Source organism: Microtus ochrogaster, linkage group LG2, assembly GCF_000317375.1.
Source record: "Microtus ochrogaster isolate Prairie Vole_2 linkage group LG2, MicOch1.0, whole genome shotgun sequence".
In the NCBI taxonomy this organism is placed as follows: domain Eukaryota; kingdom Metazoa; phylum Chordata; class Mammalia; order Rodentia; family Cricetidae; genus Microtus; species Microtus ochrogaster.
This window is the reverse complement of record NC_022028.1, coordinates 51010039-51034510: the sequence shown is the minus strand read 5'-3', so window position 1 is coordinate 51034510 and position 24472 is coordinate 51010039. Positions and strand designations below refer to the sequence as shown.

Below are 24472 nucleotides of genomic sequence, written 5' to 3'. Positions count from 1 at the left end.
GATGTAATGTGAAGGAGCTGCAGAGCCAAAGTGTTTGCCATCGGTGTGCGGCTCACTTCATGGTGGTCCGTCCTACAGCGGTCCTGCCTTCACACTGGGAGGCAAGGTGACTTGTTGGCTTTATCAGGATGCACAACTATCCTAACTAGTGATCCTCTGGGCTTATTGCTCCCCCAAGTGCTTTTGGGGTATCTTCATCAAACAGTGCAAATAATAAGGATGTTCTTTTTTTGAATTTTTGAGACAGGGTTTCTCTGTGTAGCCTTAGCTGCCCTGGAGCTCACTCTGTAGCCCAGACTGGCCTAGAACTCACAGAGATCCACCTGCCTCTGCCTCCCAAGCGCTGGGATTAAAGGTGTGTGCTACCACCTCCCGGCAAGAATGCTCTTTTTGCTTTCTCTGCCCCCTTTTTTGTTTTGTTTTGAGACAGGGTTTCTCATTGTGTAGCTTCAGCTAGTCTCAAACTCCTGTAGACCTGACCGGCCTTGAACTCACAGGGATCTCTACCTGTCTCTCCCTCTCTATTGCTGAAATTAATAGAAATTAATGCATCACGACACCCAGCTTCCTCTGCCCTAGTATTGGCCCTTTATTGACATGGCTAGGTACTTGACCACTGATCACGCCGCACAAAGATGAAGATAAACCAAACTGAGCGGCCTCCGGTTCTAGATTGCGGAAGTCAGAAAGCTGCACAGTAGGTCTGCACGGGCCTGCGCAGTCCGTGGTGATGGAAGTTGCGACCCTCTGTGGAGTCTTCGCCATCAATGGAGGGACCCTGTACCTTTTGCCAGGCCCTTGGTCCCTTGAATTTCAAGAACAGTGGGGAGGACAAGCGGGGTTAAGCAAAGAGGGCTCTAAGGAGGCTGAGGTGGTTTGTGAAAGACAAGCAGCCCTCACAAGCCCAGGGTGGAGTGCCGCAGAGCCTCCACAGGCTGGAGTGTGAACTGCGCGTGGAGGAGCTTTCCCTGAGAGAGTGGAGCCTTTGTGTGGCTGCTGGAGGAAGAGAGAGCTTTGTCCACACACAAGCCCCACTGTGAAGCAGTTGGGGTTTCAGAGGTTGTAAGTCAGAGGCCCATGAGAGGTCAGCTCTGGGCTTCCGCAGACTTCTTCACCTGGGGCGAGTCAGGCAGGGTTAGACTCAGGTCCTGGGTTCTGTGTCTCCAGAGCCTTCTGAGATTTAATCCTTGGAGAAGAGGCTCAGAGGTGACGTTCAGAGCCACTGTCTCAGTCTAGGTGTCCCTCGTGTTCTTTCCCTGTTGGACTCCATGTTTACATCCTCAAGTCCAGCTGAAAACAAGGAAACTTTGCTTATGTTGGCCTTAGGAGGCACCTGGAAGGCCCCAAGGTCCCAGACTTTCTACAGTTCAGCAGTACGGGAGTTTGTGTGCACGCTTCAGCTGAGGCCTGTGTGCAGGTCAGGGAGACATCTCAGGCTCACCTCAAGGACTGGGGCTGCCCGTGGGCTTCTCCGCCAGCTGGAGGCCTGGAGACAGAAGCAGAGAAGGCCCCTCTGCGTGTGTGGTAGTGTGGAGAGGAGGGTGCGCGTCAGCAAGAAGAGAAACTGGCATTGGGAAGGCCAGGACAGTCTAACCACCTCACCTCAGGTGCCAGTGCGGACCAGCCAGGGGGCTCCAGAAACATCACGCTGCTCACAGTTTATGAAGTGTTTACTTGGCAGTGACGTGGTGACCTCTGTGTGAGTTAGGGTCATTTCCTGTGGGCGTCTGGAAATCAGCTCTCTGGCGAGGCAAGTATTTTGAGCCAGTTTGAAGCGTTTGAGTCTGAGTGGCCAGAACTCAAGCAGTCGACTCCTGAGTGGACACCGCCCCTGTTGTGGTCTGTGAAGAGGCAGGCTTGCCTTCACCCGCTCTGGATTTCACTAAGGGAGGGGGGTAGCAAACAATGATTTGTGATAGTAGAATTCTCCTGTTTGGTGCAATTCAGAGCAAATTTGGGGGTGGGATGGTTGGTTGGTTTGAGATAGAACCTCCCTATGTAGTCCTGGCTGACCTGGAACTCACTGTGGAGAAGTTGGCATCAGTTCACAGAAATCTGCCCATCTCTGCCTCCCAAGTGCTGGAGTTCCATGGTTCATTCTTTGACAGAAAGGAATACCATCCCACATCATCCTAGCCTCCAGTGCTCCTCGAGTACATACACTATCCCTTACCCATCCCATGGTCCTGTGAAGTAGGGGCAGATCCCTGTTTCACAGGGCAAGAAACTGAGGCTAGAACAGGAAGTTGCTGGCAGGTGGCAGGTGGTTCCACCCAGGGGGAGTGCCCTTGGCTTATGGGTGTGCCCCACTGGGGTGGGAGACCTACCCAGACGGTCAGCAAAACAGGAGCTCTGTGGGATTTGCTTTCCAAGCCCTCTGAAAGACATGCTGGAGGAAAGAATCTCACCATCCGGTCTTTATAAAATGCCTTCCCTGTGTCCCTCCCCGTTTGAAAACTCGTTCTTGACAGGCTGTAGCTGGAGCGGAGTGCATCCAGCCATCTTGCCCATCTCGCTGCCTTTCCAGATGTGTCCAGTTCCAGCTGTGGTCCCTTTGGAGTTGCATCACTTGTTTTCCATCAGCTCTGGGTTCCCTATTCCCTTCTTCCAAAACCCAGCAGAGGCCCCAGGGCTTCAGAACTGTTGCTTTGAAAACCAGTGTCCCATTTCTTCCTTCTGCACAGGTGGCCTCAGCCTTGTCCCTGTGGTCTGGATATGCTCAGCCTATCATTTCCACAGCAAGTGTTCAAGTGCGTCTCCTTGCCCTGCCGAGGCTGGGGCATGGTGGGGAGGGGCTCACCCACCACCCAGCCAGTGACTAAGGAGTGTTCTTGGCCGTGGTCCTTCAGAACCAGGGATGCCCAGGAGGAAGCTGTCAGTGCTCATGGAGACAGCATGATGTGAAACAGCTCTAGGCAGGCATCCTACCCTCACCTTGTCTCCAGTACACAGCAGCTTCTGGAAGAGCATAGCAGGAAGATGGGCAGGTGCTCACCCTGTGCCCAAGTCAGCTTGCCTGGGCACCATGTGACTTCAAGTTTGGGCTCCGGAGAAGCCCTCCAGCCAGCTTGTCAGCTGTCCAGGCCCCTCAGTGTCTGGTTTCCTTGCCCTGCATGATTTCAGCATTAGCGGTAAATCCATCTGTCATTTCTCTCCCTCTGGAGACCACACTGTCCAGACTCTTGAAGCCGAGCCAGGCAAAGGAATGTTACATAACCAAGCAGGGACCCTTCCGCCTCCGCTCATGCCTGACCGTCAGGCGGTGGTCACTAGTCCAAGAGCCACAGCTGCCAGCGCCCTACGGAGAAGGGGACCCCACCCCGCTGTGTTCTGAGTTTCACACAAACTGGGGAGTCACAACATCTGCTTTATACTAGGCGTTACTTCATTCCACTGCAGCCACTCTGGGGTGGGGTCCTTCTGGGCAGCCATCTTGACTCCACAGTGGCCCTCCCTCAAGCTGCACTTGGTGCAGGACCCAGTGGACACAGGCGTTTCCAAAGAAGCCTGTCTCACCAAGGCAACTTGCCCTCCACAGCTTTCCATAGTTCTCTCCAGAAGCAGCTGACAGTGACCTCTTACCCCTCCTCCCCCATCTCCCCGACTCCTGTGAAGAGAACAGTGACAGATGCCCAGAGTGGGGGGAGGAAAGGTTCGAGGTAGCCATGGTGCTCCCAGCACAGCCTCTGCCTGCTGTCCTCAGGGACCAGTGCCGTCTAGAGAATCAAGATGTGGCCCCTGGGTGGGCAGAGAAGCTTTCACCTGTCCTAGCCAGGGCATCCTACAGAGCAGGGGTTCTCAACCTGTGGGTCATGACCCCTTGGGGGACATCAAAAGACCATCTCATAGGGGTTGCCTAAGACCATCTGTGTATTAGATATTTATACTATGATTCATAACTTAGCAAAATTAGTTATGAAGCAGCGATGAAAATAATTTTATGACAACATGAGGAGCTGTATGAGAGGGTGGCAGCATGGGAAGGTTGAGAACCACCGCTCTAGAGTGCTGACAGTAACTTAGCATGCTAAACTTGAGAAGCTGTACCGGGTAAGGATGGATGGAAATGCAAGTGCTGTGTAGTGGATGGATGCCGCTCGCTAAGAACCTTCCTGTCCTTGGGGTCCTTTCATTTCCCCCTTTTTTTCTCTTCCCGGTTGAGGCAGGCCTGTGACACTCTGGGCCCGGGGGTGTGTGTGGGGAGATGACTCCAGCTGGCTTTGGGCTCTCTCTCCCTCTCCTGGGAGTGCCCTTCTCTGCCCTGGCTTCTCCTCTGCTCCCCCTGAAGTTCAGAGTCTCCGCTCTTTGAGCCCTCCCTCTCCTGTCAGAATTCAAATGAGCCAAGATTCCTTTGTCCTCACCAGGCAGCCACACAGACCCTTTTGTGACCACATGCCCTCAAGGGTGCCACGCTCACAGTGGCATTTCACTTGTGGCACAAGTGGAGGCCCCAAATCCCCTGCTGGCTCAGTCTAGCTGCCACCAGATAGCAGGCACTCGGTTAACTTAAACTGGTTTTGAGTTAAGACGTGTGTGTGTATGTATGTGTATATTGTATATATATTATTTCTTTTCTATATAAATGCCATATTTTTCTTTTCTCTTTAAAATATATATATTAGGGACAAGTGCTCTGTCTGCACATATGCCTGCAGGCCAGAAGAGGGCTTCAGACAGTATTATATACAGATGGTTGTGAACTACCATGTGGTTGCTGGGAAGTGAACTCAGGACCTCTGGAAGAGCAGCCAGACTCTGAGCCATCTCTCCAGCCCCCTCTCCGTTTCTTCTTTTCTTTGCTGCTGCTTTGATAAAGGATCTCTATGTAGCCCTGGCTGGCCTGGAACTTACTCTGCAGACCAGGCTTGGCCTCCAACTCAAAGAGCTCTGCCTGCCTCTGGCTCCCAACTGCAGGGATTATAGGCGTGCACCACCATGCCAGCCCCAAGGCCACCTTGTTTCATTTCTCTTACTACTTGCTGTATCCTTTCCCTCTTCCTCCATCTTCCTCTGTACAGGTGGGTACATAACCATGCCCTGCTGTGGGTCTTTTCATAGCTTTTTCATAGGCTCCGATCATAGTTGTACAGATGAGGGAGGGGCATTGCTTTATCAGATATGGATTTTTTATATGGCTTCATGTAACCCAGGCTGGCCTCGAACTCTTTATGTAGCCAAAGATGATCTTGAACATCCAATCCTCCTGCCTTCCCTTCCAGAGTGCTGAGATTACAGTCAGTTAAAAAAATGGTGTCTAGCCGGGCAATGGTGGCGCACGCCTTTAATCCCAGCACTCGGGAGGCAGAGGCAGGCGGATCTCTGTGAGTTCGAGACCAGCCTGGTCTACAAGAGTTAGTTCCAGGACAGGCTCCAAAACCACAGAGAAACCCTGTCTCGAAAAACCAAAATAAAAAAAAAAAATGGTGTCTAGGGCCAAACCCACATATGCCAGGTGAGCCCTGTACCACCTGAGCGCATCCAGGTGCCCTGTGCTCAGCTCCCCACAGAGGGAGTTGCCCTAAGGCTGCCCCGCATGGCTAATACTTGGTGGCGTGGCTGTGCCTCCATTAGTCCCGCCATTCCGCTGGTGAACCACAGCCTGCAGAGCAACCGTTCACATTATACACCGAGGAGCTTGGTGTTGTGTTTGTACAAAATGAATGTTATTGCTCATTACCACCCTAATGTTTGTTCTTCAGAAATCATTGCACCCCACCCCTCCAGTTGTAACTGATTTGCCTACTCAGAACGTGTTAACGCCCCTGGCCCCAATTAGCATTTGGTTCCCTGTCCTCAGTGCTAATCTTAGCCCTTGAGAGCATCTGAGTGTGACTTGAGTCCCCCCTTCTCCCCTCCTTCCTTCAGCTTCTCATCTTCAACACTTCCTCCCCAGCCTTTGCCCCTTCTCTATCCCTAGGACCTCAGGACTGAGGAAGCCCTGCCTGCCCTCTGCTCTGCCCTTGGACCTTCTCTGTCTTCTGCATAAATCGTGGAGGGAGAGCTCCCCTCGGTACCGCACCTTCTTCCAGTCTGCAGAGCAGTGCCCAGCACTCCTGAAGCTGGCCCTGGGTACCCAGTGCCTAGAGTTCCTCGCTGATGCTCACACACCACGTCCACAGTGATCCCGGCTGCCTCCTGCTCACAGCCCCTCACTGGTTCCCACTCTGGGTCCTTCCCGCCAGCCCAGCTCTTGCTCCTGCAAGCTGCCACAGAGTCTCTCTGTCCCAGCATCCTGCACCGGGGCGGAATATTCCACCTGAGCCGTTTTGACCTGTTGTTACCACCTGTAGTCCAGTCTACCCCAGGTTCCCTTCACTCTCGCTACCCCACCTTGGATCGGCTTGAACAAGCATTTAACATGCACACCATTATAGAACCACACATAGTAGGTTTGTTGTTTTTGTTTGTGTGTTTTTGAGACAAGGTCTCGCTACACAGCCCTGACCGTCCTGGAATTCACTGTGTAGACCAGGCTGACCTTGAACTCACAGAGATTGCCTACCTCAGCCTCAGCTGGGACTAAAGGTGTGCATCCCCACATTGGGCATGCTCAGTAGTTTTTACTTATCTGTCAGGTCTATTTATCTATCCGTCGTCCCACCCACTGGCTTGTGGAAAGTCTTTTTTTCACTATGTGCATAGTTTGCCTTTCCCAGAATGCCGTACAGTGGGCTTGTCGTCAGCGTGGCTTTCAGACTGGCCTCTTGGTAACAGATACAGACATGATCTCAGCATGACAGCTCGCTGCCTTTCCGTGCTGCCTGGCACCCCACTGCCTGGATGTCCCAGTGCTTCTCCATCCACCTGCTGACGAGCGCCCCTGGTTGCCTCTAGGTTTGAGCAGCTATGAAGCTGCTAGAATGTGCTGTGTGCTGGTTTTGTGTGGATGTGTTTCTAGTTCCCTTGGGTGGACAATTGTTAGACCTACAGTAAAAGTGAAGTTTTATGAAACTGTCACCTCATCTTACCAAGTGGTTATAGCCATCCAGCATTCCTACTAACAATGTTCCTAATGACAATGTTAATTCTTTGACGATTCCATGCATGTATATGATCCATTTTGGTTATTTTTACTCTGTTCCCACTGATCTCTTCTTCCTGACGAGTTCCCATCCACTTTCATGTATTTTATTGCTTTTAATTAGGCTTGCCCACATACGCATGGGTGGGGGTTATTTATTGGCATGTGGACAACTTACCATTAGCTACCCAGATGAAGAAATGACACTCCCCCAACAACCATAAACTGCTAATACAGCTCTTCCGGGATGGGCAGGGCCTCGTTAGCCCCTCCCTCACCTTTGATAGAATAGTTAAGGGCCCCAGTTTATACCGGTTTTGACTACAGCTGCTGGGAGCCTTGGGATGGCTCCCGAGCCTTGGGTCTAGGTCTCATTTGGGGCTCAGCACTCTGACTGCTCGTGAGTCTTGGCGTTCACTCTTGCCCAAGCAATGAGAGATTTTGTTGCTCTCAACCTCTGCCAGCATTTGGTGACGTCCACGTTTGGATTTTGGCCCTTCTGTCTGGTCTGTGTTACTGGTATGACTGCTTGTTTTAATCTGTGATTTCCCCAGTGACGTACGATGAAGAACACTGTTGCTATTGGTCATCTGTATGTATTCACTAAGAGTCCCTCGGGTATTTTGCCCATTTCTAAGTTAGATTGTTTTCTTGTGTTTGAGAGTTCTCTGGGGGCTGGAGAGATGCCTCAGCCGTTAAGAGCACCAGCTGTTCTTCTAGAGGACCAGGGTTCAGTTCCCAGCTCCTACATGGCAGCTCACAACTGTCTGTAATTCTGGTTCTAGGGGATCTGACACCGTAACACCAATGCTCATAGAGTTAAATTATTTTTTTTTTAAAGACCTCTCTGTATGTTTTGGTAATCACCCCCTTATTAACTCTGTCTTCTATGTATATTTCCTCTACCTTGTGGCCTGTTTTATTATTTTCTTGACATTGTCTTTTTTTTTTTTTCCTCAAAAACATTTGTCTTTGTTTTTCAAAACAGGGTTTCTCTATATAGCCACTCTGGCTGTCCTGGAACTCACTCTGAAGCCCAGGCTGGCCTTGAACTCCCAGAGATCCTCCCGTCTCTGCCTCCCGAGTGCTAGGATTAAAGGTGTGCACCCCCACCGCCCTTGCCTTTTAACTTTTTTTTTTCCCAGTGCTGGGGACCAAATAGTTCTCTCTCGTGGAGGGTGAAAAGCCTGGGTCCAGGGTGCTTGTTTTGGGGTGTCAGTCCCCCGTTGTCCTGGCCCTGTTTGTTTGTCTTTGCCATACAATGATGCCTTTGCTCCCTGCCAGCCATCCCTGCTGACTGCTTTTACGGTCTCTTCCCAGCTCACTCCTATGCTCCACTGTGAATCCTTTTACAGGGATGAGGCCACATGCTGGCAGTGGCTTTACATCAAATCCTTATGTCAGTAACGCCATCATTTCCTTCTGTGTTGAGTGGGGTCTTCTGAGGCTTTTGCCCAGCGTGAACTTACGAGTCAGCTATTGGCAGCTATGAAACAAGTGCCCCAAGTTCTGGCTGGGTTCTATGGAAACTGTAGCATTGGATCCAGATACATGCTTGTGCATACAGTTATTTTAGGGGACAGGAGATGTAGGCCTTGACTACTGTGCTAGCTAGCTTTAAGTCAGCTTAACGACAAGCAAGATCGTTTAGGAAGGGGGAAAATCAATTGAGGAAATTTTCCCCACCAGGTTGACCTGTAGGCAAGCCTAGGGGACATTTTCTGGAATGAAGATTGGTGGGAGAGGGTCCAGCTCACTGTGAGGGTTGCTTCCCCTGGGCAGGTGGTCCTAGATGCTATGAGGAAGCAGCTCTAGGACTGGGCAGTGGTGGTGCACGCCTTTGATCCCAGCACTTGGGAGGCAGGGACAGGTGGATCTCTGAGAGTTCGAGACCAGCCTGGTCTACAAAGTGAGTTCCAGGACAGCCAGGACTGTTATACAGAGAAACCCTGTCTCAGAAAAACAGAAAAGAAAGAAAGCAGACTGAGCAAGTCATGAAAGCAAGCCTGTAAGCAGCACCCCTCCATGGCCTCTGCACGAGCTCCTGCCTTGAGTTCCTGCTGACTTCCCGTGGTGATGGACTACAGCTGTGAGCTGAGGTAGACCCTTTCCTCCCCAGCAGCTTGGGCCATGGTGTTTGTCACAGCAGCAGAGATCCTAAGACACCCAGCTCACACAGAGACCTGGATTCTGTCCCAGCCCTGTATAAACAGTGCACACAGGGAACCCCAGCACTCGGGGTGGAGGCAGGAAGACCAGAAGTTCAGGATCATCCTTGGCCGCATCCTGTCTAGAATATGTGAGTGTCTCAAATAAAAATAAGTGGGAAACAAAAGTAAAAATAAGAAAGAGGGCTGAAGAGAGGACTCTGGTTAAGAGCACCGGCTGGCCCAAGTTCAACTCCTGTTACCACGTGGATTCTCGGAACTGTAACTCCAGTTCCAGGGGACCTGAAGTCTTCTTCTGGCCTCATGGGCACAAGGCATGTGCATGGTACACAGACATACATGCAGACAACCCCCCCACAAAAAATAATCTAAAGAATAATATATATATTTATATGAAAAATCTATATTTTTAAATTAGAGAGATTGGTTGTGATGCTGGGGGCCAAACCCACGCCTCACACGTGCCAGGAGAGTGCTCCGCGACACCCTCAGACTAGTGTAACTACAGGTTATGATTCCCATCCCATGATAACATTTGGAATATTAGTACGGCCTTTTTAGCTCCGTTCAAGCTAGGTTTTATGACTGCACATTCCTCCAGCGTGATGCATTCTTTAGGCTCCTGATGAGACTCTGGACGCTGTGCTCAAGGCGGACGCTCCACCAAGCGTCATTTTCCTCTCAGAATAATGGCTTTTTTTGTCAAATCACACATTATTTTAATTACTAATTCCTAGGTGTGTGGGTGTTTTGCCTGCATGCCATGTGAGTGTCTGGTGCCTGTAGAGGCCAAAAAAGGCCGTTGAGTCCCTTGGGATCATAGTTCAGACAGTTGTGAGCCTTTATGTGGGTGCTGGGAATCAAACTTGGGTCTCTGGATGAGCAGCCAATGCTCTTAGTCAGGACCTGTCTCTCAGAACCCATTCTGTAATATATATTTTTAAATATATATTTAACTTTATGTGTCTGAATGTATATGCTGAATGTATTCATGGATATCTGCCCGCAATGGCCAGAAGAAGACATTGGATTCCATGGAGCAGGAGTTAGCAGTTGGTTGTGAGCTGCCAGATGTGGATCCTGGAAGCCTAACTTGGGTCCTCTGCAAGAGCAGCAATTGTTAACTGCTAAGCCATCTTGTATGCCTTGTTTGGTTTGTTTATGAAATCCTTACTTTTTTAATTTTTGTCTTTTGTTTTTCATTTTTTTCAAGACAGGGTTTCTTTTTTTGTTTGTTTGCTTGTTTGTTTGTTTGTTTTAAGACAGGGTTTCTCTGTGTAGCCCTGGCTGTACTAGAATTCACTCTGTAGATCAGGCTGGTCTCAAACTCAGAGCTCCACCTACCATTGCTTTCTGAGTTCTGGGATTAAAGGCATGTCTCACCACCACCCCGCTATGAATCCTTACTTTAGCTGTGTAAGGACTTTTGCTTTTAAGTCTATCTATACTCATTTTCTTGATTATAATGCTGGCCTTTAAAAAAAAAAAAAGCCGGGCAGTGGTGGCACATGCCTTTAATCCCAACACTTGGGAGGCAGAGGCAGGCGGATCTCTGTGAGTTTGAGGGCAGCCTGGTCTACAAGAGCTAGTTCCAGGACTGGCTCCAAAGCAACACAGAGAAACCCTGACTCAAAAATAAAATAAATAATTGAAAATAAAACAAACAAAACTTTTCATTTACTGTGACTATCTCAAGCCTTCTATTTAAAGTGTTTCCCTTGCCAGGTGGTTGTGATGCCCACCTTTAATCCTGGCACTCTGGGAGACAGAAGTTGGTGGACTTCTGAGTTGGAGGTCAGCCTGGCCTACAAAGTGGATTCCAGGACAGCCAGGGCTACACAGAGAAACAATGTGTGCCCGTGTCCCCCACCCCCACCCCTGCCCCCCAAAAAAGCAAAGAGTTTTCCAGGCTGTATCTGTTGATTTCTTGCTGTGTGTCCGCTCCAGCCTGTGGAGTCTCCCTCAGGGTGATCTTTTCATTTTGTTTTGCCGTGTCATCCTCGAGCCCGTACTTTCTAGAAGTCAGGTCATTTCATTCTTTTGTGGCTCAAGGGCTGCTGGGAGTGTCTGTTTCCAGTTACTGCTGCCCTTTTCCTTTGTTTTTGTCTCTTAGATGTTGGGGCCACCAGTCTCTCCCTCCCTCATTCCCGTCTCTCAGTCCCTCCCTCCCTTCTTTTTCTCTCTCCTTCCTCTCAACCCACTTTCTGAACACTATCTTCCTTCTTTCCTTATTGATTTATTGAATGTTAATTTTTGATCCTTAAGTTAGAATATGCTAAGCACAGAGTATACTGAGTTACACCCCAGCCCCCCACACCCTCTCTTTGAAAGGACTGCTGCTTCTTGTGGTAGCCCAGGCTGGATCTCTTGCTTCTGTGGACACAGCACTCACCAGTTAGGTTTTTATCTTTTAGACTGTTAGACTTACTGTTTTATGGGCGTGAGTGTTCTGCCTGTGTGCATGTATGTGTACCACAAGAGTTTCTGGTGCCTACAGAATTCAGATGAGGGCATTAGATCCCTGGGTCTAGAGTTATAGGCGGTTACGAGCTGCCACTTGGGTGCTGGGGAATTGAACTTGGATCCTTGCAAGATCAACCAGTGCTCTTAACCACTGGGCCATCTCTCCACACTCTTTATCATATTTTAAAAGAACTCGCTTCAACAGCCCACTGAGGACTCGCCGCTTGCCATCTCTGCTCTTCTATAACCAGGCAGCCTCGGCTCAACAACGAGAATCTCCGCCTTTCTCTGTTCTTCACTCCCCCTACACTGGAGTGAACATTTTCCCTGCCTGACCCCCGAGGCCCTCCTCTCCTTGTTCTCTTGCTTCTCCTTCTTGGTTTTCCTCCTATTTATCCTCTCTGCCTGCCAGCCCTGCCTATCCTGTTCCTGCCTCGCTATTGGCCGTTCATCTCTGTATTAGACGGTCAGGTGTTCTAGTCAGGCACAGTAACACAGCTTCACAGAGTTAAACAAATGCAGCGTAAACAAAAGTCACCCAGCTGAAGATACCATCCCCTAACAGGTACCTCTGCTATCATCAGAACTCTCTTTTACTTCTCTGGAGTTTTGGTGCCGTGTGAGGAAGACCACCTCTAAGATAAGCAGACACTTGCTCGGAGTGGTGGTTCTCACTCGGAATCCCAGAATTTGGAGGCAGGAGGATCAGGAGTTTGAGGTCACCCTGGGCTACGTGAGACCGGACTGGAAGAAGGGCTGCTTGTGGACAGCTAACCCTTCCTTCAGCTGCTCCTTTGTCTTCACACTCTTCCCTGGTCCCCAGTGCCAGCTGTCAGTAGCTCTGAGCCTGGCTAGTCACAAACACCTGCACAGGCTGGCCCCCTGCCAGTCATACACACTCCCTATCCCTGCAATGTCCCGACTGTGCCCCTCCCTCCTCACGCTTGACTGCAGGCTCAGGCCCAGCCTCATGTTTCTTGAAGAAGGTAGTTTATCATTTTGTCCCATCTGTCCCGTGAGGCCTGGGACAACAGCCCTGCGTCAGTAATTTGTCTTAGCCCAGACAGGTGCCTACTGAGTCAAGTCTCAACCCACTGCTCCTGGTCTGAAATGAGTTCAGCCATTTTAACTATTTTCTTTTTAATTAAATTCCTCTGCCTGGTTTCGTGGTGGTCTGCAGTGCTGGGGACCAAACCCATGTGCCCTGACACTGAGCTCCACCCAGCCCTGGTCTGTGTGTCGTCTTAGCTCAGATTTATATGTGACTATCCATCCTGCTTTGGGAATTCCCCCAATGGAAAAGCCTGGGTTCTTTCCTTATCTCTGAGAGGAAGCAGATGTTACACCAGGAAGCGAGTATTCCTAGGTGTGAATGCCAAGGGTTCCAGAAAAGGCTTGTGGTCCACGGGAGCCAGATGTCCCCTCCCATGGTGGCTCCCTTGCCCAAGGATCCACCCTCCGTGGCACCATCTCCAGGTGGCCATGTGGAGAGGGTGCTAGAACCGCTTCTGGGAGAAAGAACCAGAAGGGCCATGGGATTCAAACAAGTAAGCGCTGTCACTGTGAGTCTGCAGCAGGCTGACAGTGTGAGTTTTCAGCTGTCACCATGAGTCTGCAGCAGGCTGACAGAAGCGCTGGCCGTGGCTGGAGAGGCACAGTGAAGAGCAGGTGAGGATCTAGCTCAGTGTAGACAGCTGAGGCAGGAGCAAGGCCACACAGCAGAGCGCGAGACCTGTGGGCCATCATTTCCTTCAGGCAGTTTACTTTAGACCACTTTTGGAGTAGACCTCTCTGGACCGACCCCCCACTTCTGCTACCCCTTCTATATGTGTCTGTTTAAATTCTAGTTATTATTTTTTTGGTTTTGGTTTTTCGAGACAGGGTTTCTCTGTGGTTTGGAGCCTGTCCTGGAACTAGCTCTGTAGACCAGGCTGGCCTCGAACTCACAGAGATACACCTGCCTCTGCGCGCTGAGAATAAAGGTGTGCACTGCTGCTGCCTGGCTCGTTCTTAAGTCTTCACACTTAAGCGTTCACAAGTCTGTAGTGGTCAGGAACCTCAACTCCACATGTCATGTCTCAGAGAAGATCTTTTTAAAAAATGGAGAGGGGGACACTTGCGATTGCAGGAGAGCAACTGGAGAGTAGCTAGCCTGGGCTACATAATGAAAACCTCATCTGAGGAATGAGAGACTGCCAACCCCCCACCTCCACTTGTTCCTTGTCTCTGTGGCTATTCCTAGTCTCGTTTAAAAGGCTGTGTTGGGACTCTAGAGAAAGTTCAGCATTGGGGAGTGCCGGATGCTCTTGAAGAGGACCTGAGGTGGTCACTTAATGTGGCCGTCACAACTCAGTTCTACCACATGCATCTCCGTGGCCAGGGCCTAGGAACCAGGCAGCTGGGCACATCCTCTCGTCCTCCCTTGCTCTCTCAGTGGCACTGGCAACTTCCCCAACCCAATCCTGGGGTGGGGCTGGGGGAAGCAGACCTATAGGACTCCTTCCTTGTCCGGTCCTCAGCATTTGTGGGTGTGAGCCATTTCTGGAATTGCCCCCTGAGGATCTGCCCACACCTCTGGAGGGTCCATGGGGCTCACAGCCCCTGGCCTGAGCCCCGGTACCGAGAGAAAGGAGACTGTTGCCAAGGACTCCAGGGGAGTGGACTCAACTCTGGTCCAGACCCAAGGCACCCAGCCCTCCTGGAGACATTGTGTGAGCCGGGCTGGGCGTCCAGACACAGCCCCCGCCGCCCCACCCTAGCCAGGGTGGTGCTTGTATGGGAAGAACTTTTAAGTCCAGCCGCCAGACCCCTGATCGGGAGAGACTGAGAGGGCTGGCCACCATGCATAGCTCCTGCAGCCTCTGGGCAACAGCCCTGTCCCCACTGCTGCTGCTGCTGACTGCTGCTGGCCCCACCTCAGCCCTCACAGAGGATGAGAAGGAAACCATGGTGGAGCTTCACAACTTCTACCGTGCCCAGGTGTCCCCCCCAGCCTCAGACATGCTGCAGATGGTGAGTGTGACTGAGGGCCCCGCCTCCTGGGATTGGAGGGGTGCTGGGTGCAACCCTTTGCCTCACCCTACTCCTCGTGGGGATGCTTTCAGACCCCTTCCTCTGGCCAGCGGCAGAGTTCCTAATGCTGTATAATGCTGGTCCTCATATGCAGCTCCATTATCTAGATGGGGAAACTGAGGCTTGAGGGAGTGGCACCCAGGCTTCAACCCTGGCTCCCCACACGGATGGCCTCCTCCTCAACTCTTCCCAAGATGTGCTGACCTGAGGGGAAGCTCTTTGTGAATGGCCTGACAATCCCCCAGGAGAGGAGCCTGGATGAACCTGGGAAGCTCTGGGGAGGGGAAAGCAGGCCTGAGAAAGGCCACAGGTGCTGTCTCCAGCACCCAGACTGTGGTTTAGGGCCCCTTCTGTCACCATGTGGGCCCTCAGCTTCTCGTCTGTGAAATGAGGTCTTAAGCACATTCACATACATGGGCTGAATCTCACACATGTAATCCTGCATGCAGTGAAGTCTAAAGCACACATGTAGCACAAATACAAACTGCCTTCACGGCAGCGAGAAGGGCACAGACAACAGGAGCCAGAGGGAGGGTGGCAGCGGCCAATCTGGCAGGAGGGATGCTATCCGATGACAGGGTTGGGACAGGATGTCTGCTCTGGTTTTAACTGATAAAGTGAGATCCCTTTCCGTTCTTGCAGAGGTCTGACCGGTCCAGCACCCCACCCCACCCCACCCCACCCCCAGACACCCTCTGGTGACCTGGAACCCCTGAGCCAAGAGCCAAGTCACCAGGGAAATACAGCAGCAAAGCTGGGGTCCCCACGTTTAGGTGATAGCCTCAGCTTGTCCTCTGTGGCTTGGTGACTCTGAGGGAGCCTTTTCCTGCTGGACGGTTAGGTACAGCAGTCCCCGCCCTGCAGGTCACACAGAAGTGTGAGACGTGCTTACACAGCACCATAGCCATCTCAACTCTGTTGTCCTTGGCAACCAGGGACCGCAGACAAATCTGAAGCCGGGATACTAGTTATCAGTTACCTGGACTCTGAGGTCCAGAGTCGCCATAGACACTGCACACCCCTGCTGCCAGTGTGCACCTTGCTCAGGGTGCCCCCCACCTGGCTAGCACCTTGTCATTTAGCCCCATCTCTTTCTCCACCCTCAGCCTGGCTACACAGCCTTCCCATGCCCCACAATACTGAGTTGCCTGTGCCACTGACCACAGCGGTTATGTTCTCCAAGTGACTTGTGACTACGTGAAGTCGGGTTTCTTGGTTCTTACTGTTGCTTTAGCCTGGCCCAGTGCCCAGGACTACTGAATGACAGGGTGGACAGACCTACTTCCAGGACAGAGGATCATGGTTCTTGCAATGCCACAGGCTGAGAAACCCACGGTGGCTTCCCTCTCAGTCAGGAAGAACTGACAGCTATCTATGAAGTACCCACAGTCCCCAGCACGGTGACGGATGGAGAGCAGGGTACTGTCAGCCCTAGAAGGGGCCTGTCTCTCCCGGAGACCTGCAGATCATCCTAGAGTCCCTGACCGCAGCTTCCACCGCCACTGTTGCCAGAGTCCATGGGACTACCCAATCCTGTGATTTGAAACCAATGGCTAGAGCAGGGACAGCCAGGTGTCCTTCAGGTAAAAGCGCTTGCCTGAGCAAGCCTGAGTCCCCTCCCTAGAGTGACAAGCAATGGACTCTGAAGGTCGTGCAGGCACTGTTGGGTGTGCGCTAGCCTCACGACAGACACACACCTAATAGTATGTACAAAATTTTAAAATTGACCCGAGAAAAAGGGGTCACTAAGGCACAGCGATGGTTCTGTCCGGGTTCAGGCTCCCATGAGGGCTCCAGGCGGCTGCTCCGAAAAGCACCGACTGGGTGGGAAGTGGGTACGGTCTCGTTGTCACCACGCTCTTGCTGCTTTTTTGGCTGTCGGGCTCTGAAAGCTGGAATGGTGCCCCCCAAGCATCCGTTTCCAGGAAAGGCCAAGAACAGAATTTAATAGGATCCAGACCCTCAGCCTCAGTCCTTGGGGTTAGATGCCCCAATCCTTCACCTCCCACACTGGCTGCATCTTCTCCTAGCCGGGGACAGAACTTTGGAGCGGCTCTAAACAAAACTGCTCTTTCCCCAGCCTCTCACCCGAGATGCCCATGGAGAGCATTGACCTGGGGTTAAGCAAGGCTCTGACTACTGGAAGTAAGGGACCTTCTGTGTGCCACACAGACACAATTTCATCCGGAGGAGGGACCCGATGAAGGGAGTTGAGCTCTTAGGAAGAGTGCCTGCTGGGAAGGGCCTAGGCAGTGGGGTGGGCCCTATGTTAGATGCGTGGACCAGAACAAACCATCAGTCCTCCAGCATACCACTGGACACGTTCCGAGTGTCTCCACCCCCTCCCCAGCTACACGGAACACTCCGAGTAAGATCACACTCGGCCTCAGTCCCCCATCTCGCCTTGTGAGGGGTGAGAGAGGCCTGAGGTGGCTCTCTCCCGATCCCACTGAAACCCTCGGGGATCAGATTTCTGAGAAAGGTCGGGAGTCACCTTGCTAAGAGGTGGTGAGGCAAGCCCTGTCTCTGGCCTACTGAGGTCCCAGGACACCCCAGCCTACTCTGACCACCCTCACCTCCCTCTTCTGCCTCCCTGGCTGCCCTGCAGAGGTGGGACGACCACCTAGCCGCCTTCGCCAAGGCCTATGCGCAGAAATGCGTGTGGGGACACAACAAGGAGCGCGGGCGGCGCGGGGAGAACTTGTTCGCCATCACCGATGAGGGCATGGACGTGCCGCTGGCCGTGGGGAACTGGTTTGAGGAGCGCGAACACTACAATCTCAGCACCGCCACCTGCGATCCGGGCCAGATGTGCGGCCACTACACTCAGGTGACAGGTCCAGGAGGGCGGGGGTGGGGCGGAGGAAGGGCAAACAGCCTCGCGTGCTGGGCTCAGGTGTGGGTGGGGGTGAGGGCTGAGGCCTCCAGGTGCGGGGCAGGCCTCTGCTTGTTGGATCAGCCACGTGATGGGGGCGTCTCTTTGTGTCGGGTACGGCCGCCAGCAAGATGGGCGGGGCGGACCAGGGCCTCCAGGTGTATGGGGTCACGTGTGTGGAGAGGGTCTGAACCTCGTGAAGTACGGGGAGGGCTCCAAGTGATGTGATGTGCCACGTGCGTGCGTGAGTTTGGTCTCGACCTCGAGGTGCACGCTGGGCGGGGGTGGGGTGCGCTGAGGTCTCTTAGTGTTGGGTGGAGCCACCTGGTCCGGGGCGGGGCGGGCAGGATCTGCAGGTGTTGGGTGGAGCCTCGTGCTGGGCCAGGTGGGGCGGTTCGTAGCTTTTTGTCTCCAGTGGGAGCAGCCTGGCTTTAGAATGGTACTCTCCCTAGAGCCTCCGAAAACGATGTGCACAGCAGATAGCGCGCAGAGGCCACTCAGACTGCCCCCATCGTTTTCAACTCTTCCTAAAGGCTCATCTTTTGACAACCGTGGTCAACCTTTTCAGCCTGGTGTCACAGCGCCGAGCTTCTGAATGCGATGATTGTCCTGGGTGACAGTGGACCCTGAGAGGTCCAAAGCATTCGCAGCAGCGGCACATGCCCACTTACCCCTTTCCTGCCACTTGTTGCTCTTGGCTCTCGGTCTCCCTCCCTCCTTCTTTCCCTCTTTTTCTTTTTTTGATTTTTTTTGAGACAGGGTTTCTCAGTGTAGCCTTGGCTGTCCTCGAACTCACAGAGATCTGCCTGCCTCTGCCTCCTCCCAAGTGCTGGCATTCAAGGCATGCACCACCACCGCCCAGCACTCTTGGCGTTTTTCACGTCTAATTTGCTGTTTCAAATCTGCCTAACTGATAAAGCAGATAGACGAACCCATTTAATTTTTGCTTTAGAAAAAAAAACTCTGTAAAAGGGTAGATGAGAGTAGCGGGTAAGGGAGTTGCCACCAAGCCTGACCGAGCTACCCCATTTCCAAAAAAAAAAAAAGTTTTAAAAACATTTAGGATTAGAGCTGGGTGGTGGCACATGCCTTTAATCCCAGTAGTCAGGAAGCAGAGACAGGCAGATCTCTGAGTTTGAGGCTAGCCTGGTCTACAAGAGCTAGTGCCAGGAGGACAGGCTCCAAAGCTACAGAGAAACCCTGTCTCAAAAACAAAACAAACACACACACACACAAAAACACCAGCAAAACCACTTAGGATTAGAATTAAAGGAATTGTTTTCTCTTCCCAATGCTTATTGTACAAATGATTACACCAGAAAAAGAATCCCACCCCCATCCCTCCCTCCCCATTTTCAGTGCCCTTTGGAGCTGATATTTTTAGCCCTAATCTTAAGGAAATACTCAGAAGCACCCACCCAAGATGGGAAGTTGTGAGGTCCCAGCACCCTCTCTCCTGGGACCCTGCAACTCACCTCACCCGGCAGACACAGTGCCGCCAGACTGACCAAGCTCTCTCTGGCTCTACCCGAAGCCAGAAGCCATCTCTGCCCAAACAGGAACCCGAGGAGTCGTAGATAGCACAAGCAGGGCCCCTCCCCACCTCCCACCCCCAGACAACGTGAGCCTGGAAATGGACGAGAGCCCGGTGTTCTCACACCCGTGGCAGGACACACATTTTTGTTTTGTTGTTGAGACAGGTCTCATTAGGTAACCAAGGTGGCCTGAACTCCCACGGAGATCTGCCTGCGTCTGTCTCCAGAGCTGGGATTAACGCTGTTTTTGTATATAAGAAGAAATTATTCTAGTAGCCAGCCCGTTCCCCCAAAGAGGCAGACGAAGTGAGAGGGGCCCTGACGGAGGAGAGAGTTGGGATGAGGAAGGTTTCAGTTCAGAGTAGCCCTTCCTTGGCCTTCCCTTGTGACTGTGACTCTCCACCAGCTCTTCTTTGTACCCCTTGTTTAAAAGGACAGAGCTGAGTGTGGTGGTGCACGCCTTGATTCCAGTACTCAGGGGGCAGAGGCAGGCAGATCTCTTGGGTTCTCTCTCAGTCAACCTGGTCTACAAAGCAAGTTCCTGGATAGCCAGGACTACACAGAGAAACCCCGCCCAAAAGAAATCCCCCCAAAAAAACAAACAAAAAACATCCTAAGAACCTCTAGAAAGAGGCCACAGGGAAAGTGGACTTTGTTTAGCCGCTATGACCTCCAACCTCTAGCTGACTCGGAAGGCCAAGGCTAAAGAGTGTCTTCAAGCCACCCACGGAAAGCTGGAGTAGAGCTACACGTGGCAGGGACTGTCTGCCCAGAGCTAACCTGCTGGGTTTGCCCTCCTGTAGGTAGTCTGGAGCAAGACGGAGAGGATTGGCTGTGGTTCCCACTTCTGTGAGTCGCTCCACGGAGTGGAGGAAGCCAACATCCATTTGCTGGTGTGCAACTATGAGCCCCCGTAAGTGCCCGTGAGGCTGGCGGTTTGGGAGAGAACAGACCTGGATACAGCTCAAGGACTCTGTGGGCTGGCCCTATCCTTCCTGGCAGCTGTGATGTCCCTCCGATGGCAGATCTAATTTAGTTAGTCAGAGGATGCCAAGGAGCCTGTGGTCCCCAGCAAGCAACTTGTGGGAGTTAGCAGCCCCGTGGGCTCCTAACCTATTGTGCCTCTGGGGACCAGGGGGATGGGTAAGAAGGAGCGGACCTTACCCTGCAGCAATGCCTTCTCCTTCAGGGGGAACGTGAAGGGGCGCAAGCCCTACCAGGAAGGGACTCCTTGCTCCCAGTGCCCCGTTGGCTACAACTGCAAGAACTCTCTCTGTGGTGAGTGACAGGCCAGAGCTAAGAAGGGATTGGGAGAATGCGACGCTGTCTGGGTGGCCTCGAGTCTCAGGACTCCCAACTTGAGAAGCAGGTTGATGGGGCTACAGATGCGACGGCGGGGACCCTCTGCGACTTTCTGCCCTTCCTGTACCGCCACCTTGGCGCCCCAAGTGACAGATTCCATCCTTCGGTCCCTACAGAGGGTTGAGAACCAGAGGCCCTGGAGTGCTGTGCCAGGGGGCGTGGCTGAGCGGGAAGGTTTGGGCTGGTGGGCGGGGTCTGTGATCAAATAGGCCTCCAATTCAGTCCCTAAGGGAAGCTTGGAGAAAATGGTGGGTGGAGGAGTCGTGTCAGTGACGAGAATTTACATTACCAGAGGGGCACACCCGCTGCAGAGGAGTGTGGCTTGCACGTCCTGGTGGAACATTGCGCGGCCGGGTGGGGTCCCGTTTGCAACACTAATGCTTAGCCTTGCCAAACAGAGCCCACAAGAAACCCGAAAGAGGAGCAGGATTCTCCTCCACGGGTGACTGAGGTCCCTTCCATCACCCGGGCAACTGAAGCCCCAAGCTCCAGGGAAACCGGTACTCCGTCCCTAGCAACCTCTGAGACTCTACGTTTCTCCTCGGTAACAAAGGTCTCCGACTCCCTGGCAACCGAGTCCTCACCTGCCGCAGAAACAAAAGCCCCATCTTCCTTAGCAACGGAAGGCCCTTCCTCCATGGCAACAGAGGCTCAATCTTTCCCGACCGAGGTCCCCTACGTTTCCACTACGCACACCCAGCCCTCAAGGGATGAGGGGCCAGTTAATTTCCTCACATCAGCGCATATCCCTGTCCCCAAATCTACGGACAAAGAAGGCAGCAAGTCGAGCGCAACCTCCGTGAGCCCAGAGAAATCTCTGTACCCTAAGATGTCCCTGACACAGACAGGAGAGTCCCTACCCCTGGCCCAGGAGGAGGCTGAGGCAGATGCTGAGTTGCCTGAAGCAGAGGCAGAGGCAGAGTTGCCTGAGGCAGAGGCTGAATTGCCAGAGGCAGAGGCTGAATTGCCTGAGGCAGAGGTCCAGTTGCCTGAGGCAGAGGTCCAGTTGCCTGAAGCAGAGGCTGAATTGCCTGAAGCAGAGTCCCGGTTGCCTGAAGTAGAGGCCCGGTTTCCTGGGGCAGAGGGCGAACTGCCTGAGGCAGAGGCCGAGCTGCCTGTTTCCAGTGAGGTGGTGGTCCCAGTTCTTCCAGCCCAGGAGCATGGTGGGCCGCAGGCCTCACTGGACCACTCGGGCCCCCCTGCCTCCACCTCCCTGCCCAACTTCCCCAGTGTCTCTGCCGAGGCTAATGCCACAGGTGGGCGCACCTTGGCCCTGCAGTCACTCTTGACAGGTAAGGCCCGCAGCCCCTCCTTCCCTTCCTGGCTGGTGTCTTGTGCCGGTACCAGCAGCTGGGACATGACAAAGCATGCGTGATCTGGAAGACGCTTCCTCTGCCTGCTGCCTGCACCGTGTATGGAGTCAGGCTCTTTTCAAATCGAGCCACAGCCCCTTCTTTTCTGCAGATGCCGGCTTGGATTTGGAGAATTCTGGTCACGTTCAGGGCCCTTTCCTGGGACTGCTGCTGCCTCCTTTGCTGTTGAGTGGAATATTCTGAAGGGGACACTCAGGCAAGGCCTGGTGAGACTGGCCTCATGCCTGTTCTGAATTCTGTCTCCAAGTTAGAAGCCAGAGCTTCTGGAGCACGTCCTTCTCTCTGCCACCCTCCCTCCCCTCTACTGAGCAGTGCCAGCCCAGTACCCCCCCGCAGAAGTGCTTCTTCCACGGGGGTGGGGGTGGGGTGCTGCCTTCAGCAGGATTCTAGGGGCCACATGTGCCTAAGGACAGAGAATCATAGCCTCCTCAGGAACTGTTTGGCCCCTTCTAGTCCCTTGGGCTCTTTCTTGAGCCTTTTGAGTCCAGGAGTGTCTGCAGAAGTCCCTACTCCTTCCCAGGGAGAAGAGGTAGCCGCCTGACTGCTGTGTCCTCCATCCTGTCCCCAGCCCTCAAACAAGGCCCTCTGGAAAGGAAAAGCTGTGGGGTCCAGCTCACCAGAAATTGTACACCAAGACCCTTCCTGCCCCTTACAGCAGAGCTCCACAGAGGACATGATTCGGAGGATACCTGCCTGACCCACAGGGTGAAAGAGGGGTGCTCTGCTCCCAATCTCTGAGTGTCCATGTGGCTGGGACAGCAGACCATGAGGGGCAGGTGAAGAACAAGCCCCACCCAAGTGGGGTTCTGTGGGTGGGAAGACAGGGAGCCAGGGAACCCAGGTGGCCTTGACTCCTGAATAAAGCATGTCTGAGAGCCAAGTCTCTGCTGTGAGAGATGGAGCACTGTGGGCAGCTGCTTCTGCCCACCTAAGCAACTTTGGCCTTTTCTCCCCCTCTCCCTCACTCTGAGCCCCCCTTTCCTTCCTGTACCTTCTGCTCCACCCAAGACACAAGTGGCCTGGCAGGGAAGAAGAGAGAGCAGAGAGAAGGCAGCTCAGGGTGCCTGCTGGCTCTCCTAACCTCAGTCTCAGTGGGACTTACTCAGGTGGCTTCAGGAAATTTCCACAAGGGTGCTGATGCTCCGGGCCTGTCCTGGACACAGGTTTCAGGTGCTTGGAGGAGCCCCAAGACAGGGTCTCCGGGCCTAGAAACCTCTCTGGGAATCAGAATAGAGTGGGCCAGAAAACGAGTACTGATCCTGGTCCAGGCTGCTCCTCTCAATAGACATAGAAGGCATCTAGTTGAACTATACGACTTGGGGCCAGTGAGATGGCTCATGGGTAAAGATGCTTGCTGTCAAGCCAATGACCTGAGTTCAATCCCCTGGACCCACATGGTAGAAAACAGACTCCTACAAGTCATCCTCCAACTTCCACACATTTTCCTACCCCAACATCTTTATTGGGGTAGTTTTATTTTTTTTATTTTTTTGTTTTGTTTTTGAGACAGGGTCTTGTGAAGAGTGTTGACTTTTTTCAAAGGCCTTCCTTCTCTGTGTCTATTGAGATGGTTATGTGGTCAGAGTATATGACTTTAACATCTGACTGATCTACAGGTGTAACAGCAGCTGCATTCCTTGAAGGGCCTTCTTTTGAGCTAGTGTTAGGCCTGAGTGGTCAGGGGTGGGATCCTCTGGACCAAGCAGAGGCCCAAGCCTATCCCAGTTTCCCTGTGGCTCTTCCTGACTTGCCCAGCATCTACTGGCGGCCTGCAGATCTGTCAAAGATCAGGGGTACAGAATGAGGGAGGCTTCTAGAGCTCAGGCTCTAAGATGGGCTGGGAGGGGGACATGTCAGTAAGGACTGAACTGTGTTCAACAGAAGATCGAGAGGCCTGGCACCCAGAGGCCTTGATGACCTGAGAAAGTCTTTGGCACTGTAAGCCACGGCTTCCAGGCTTCTTAGGGCTGGCAATGACATGGCTGCTGAGGGGACAGCTCAGGCTACCACTGCCTCCTTAAGAGGAAGTCTCAGAAGGCCTGCTGCAGGTCCTTCCAACTTTCCCTAAGAATAAGGTTACCCAGGAAGGAGGCCACTGGTTCCCTGCAGGACACCCCCACTAGAGTCATCTGTCCCCACACTGGCAGCTCAGCTCCTGCCCTATGCCATGCTTAAGGCCACCAGACCTCCTAACCGATAAGGACCCCAGCTCCAGCTCCCAAGATAGTATCTGGGAACAGCAAGGCCTCCTGTGCCGAATGGTCGGGCCACCAAAGCCTTACTTGTTAGGCTGGGCAGCTTCTTAGAAACCTCTGGGAGGTCATGGCAAGGGGACAGCTCAGCTCAACTTTGAAATACGAGTGTCCCTAAATCTGGGGGTCACTGGAAGGACCAGTGCAAAGACAGGATCTAGAGGAAGAGTCACCCCAGCATTGTGGTCAATCAACGTGGTGGGGATGCACTGGGCTGACAGCCTCGGGACACTGATCTAAAGATACAGCACATGTGGGCAGCAGCCCAGGTCATCGCTGTCTGGGGTGAGGCTCTCCAGCAGAGGGAACTCGTGAGCACAGGAGAGCCTCACCCTGCTCGTGAGCACAGGA

At 52.9% G+C, this 24472-nt stretch overlaps 1 protein-coding gene across 3 annotated transcripts; it reads left to right on the top strand.

The window, feature by feature from the left end:
• The first annotated feature begins 14444 nt into the window (after positions 1-14444).
• Positions 14445-22741, top strand: Pi16 (peptidase inhibitor 16). 3 transcript variants are annotated; one of them, XM_026785411.1, is made up of 7 exons: positions 14445-14664; positions 17333-17554; positions 19938-20047; positions 20324-20412; positions 20895-21788; positions 21961-22075; positions 22525-22741. In XM_026785411.1, exons 1-6 carry the CDS (start codon positions 14494-14496, stop codon positions 22050-22052), a joined length of 1578 nt encoding a protein of 525 aa, XP_026641212.1. In that variant the 5' UTR covers positions 14445-14493; the 3' UTR covers positions 22053-22075; positions 22525-22741. The 3 variants fall into 3 exon arrangements, with proteins under 3 accessions (XP_026641212.1, XP_026641211.1, XP_013206605.1); XM_026785410.1 differs by having other exon boundaries at positions 22438-22741; XM_013351151.2 differs by having other exon boundaries at positions 22390-22741.
• Positions 22742-24472: the final 1731 nt, after the last annotated feature.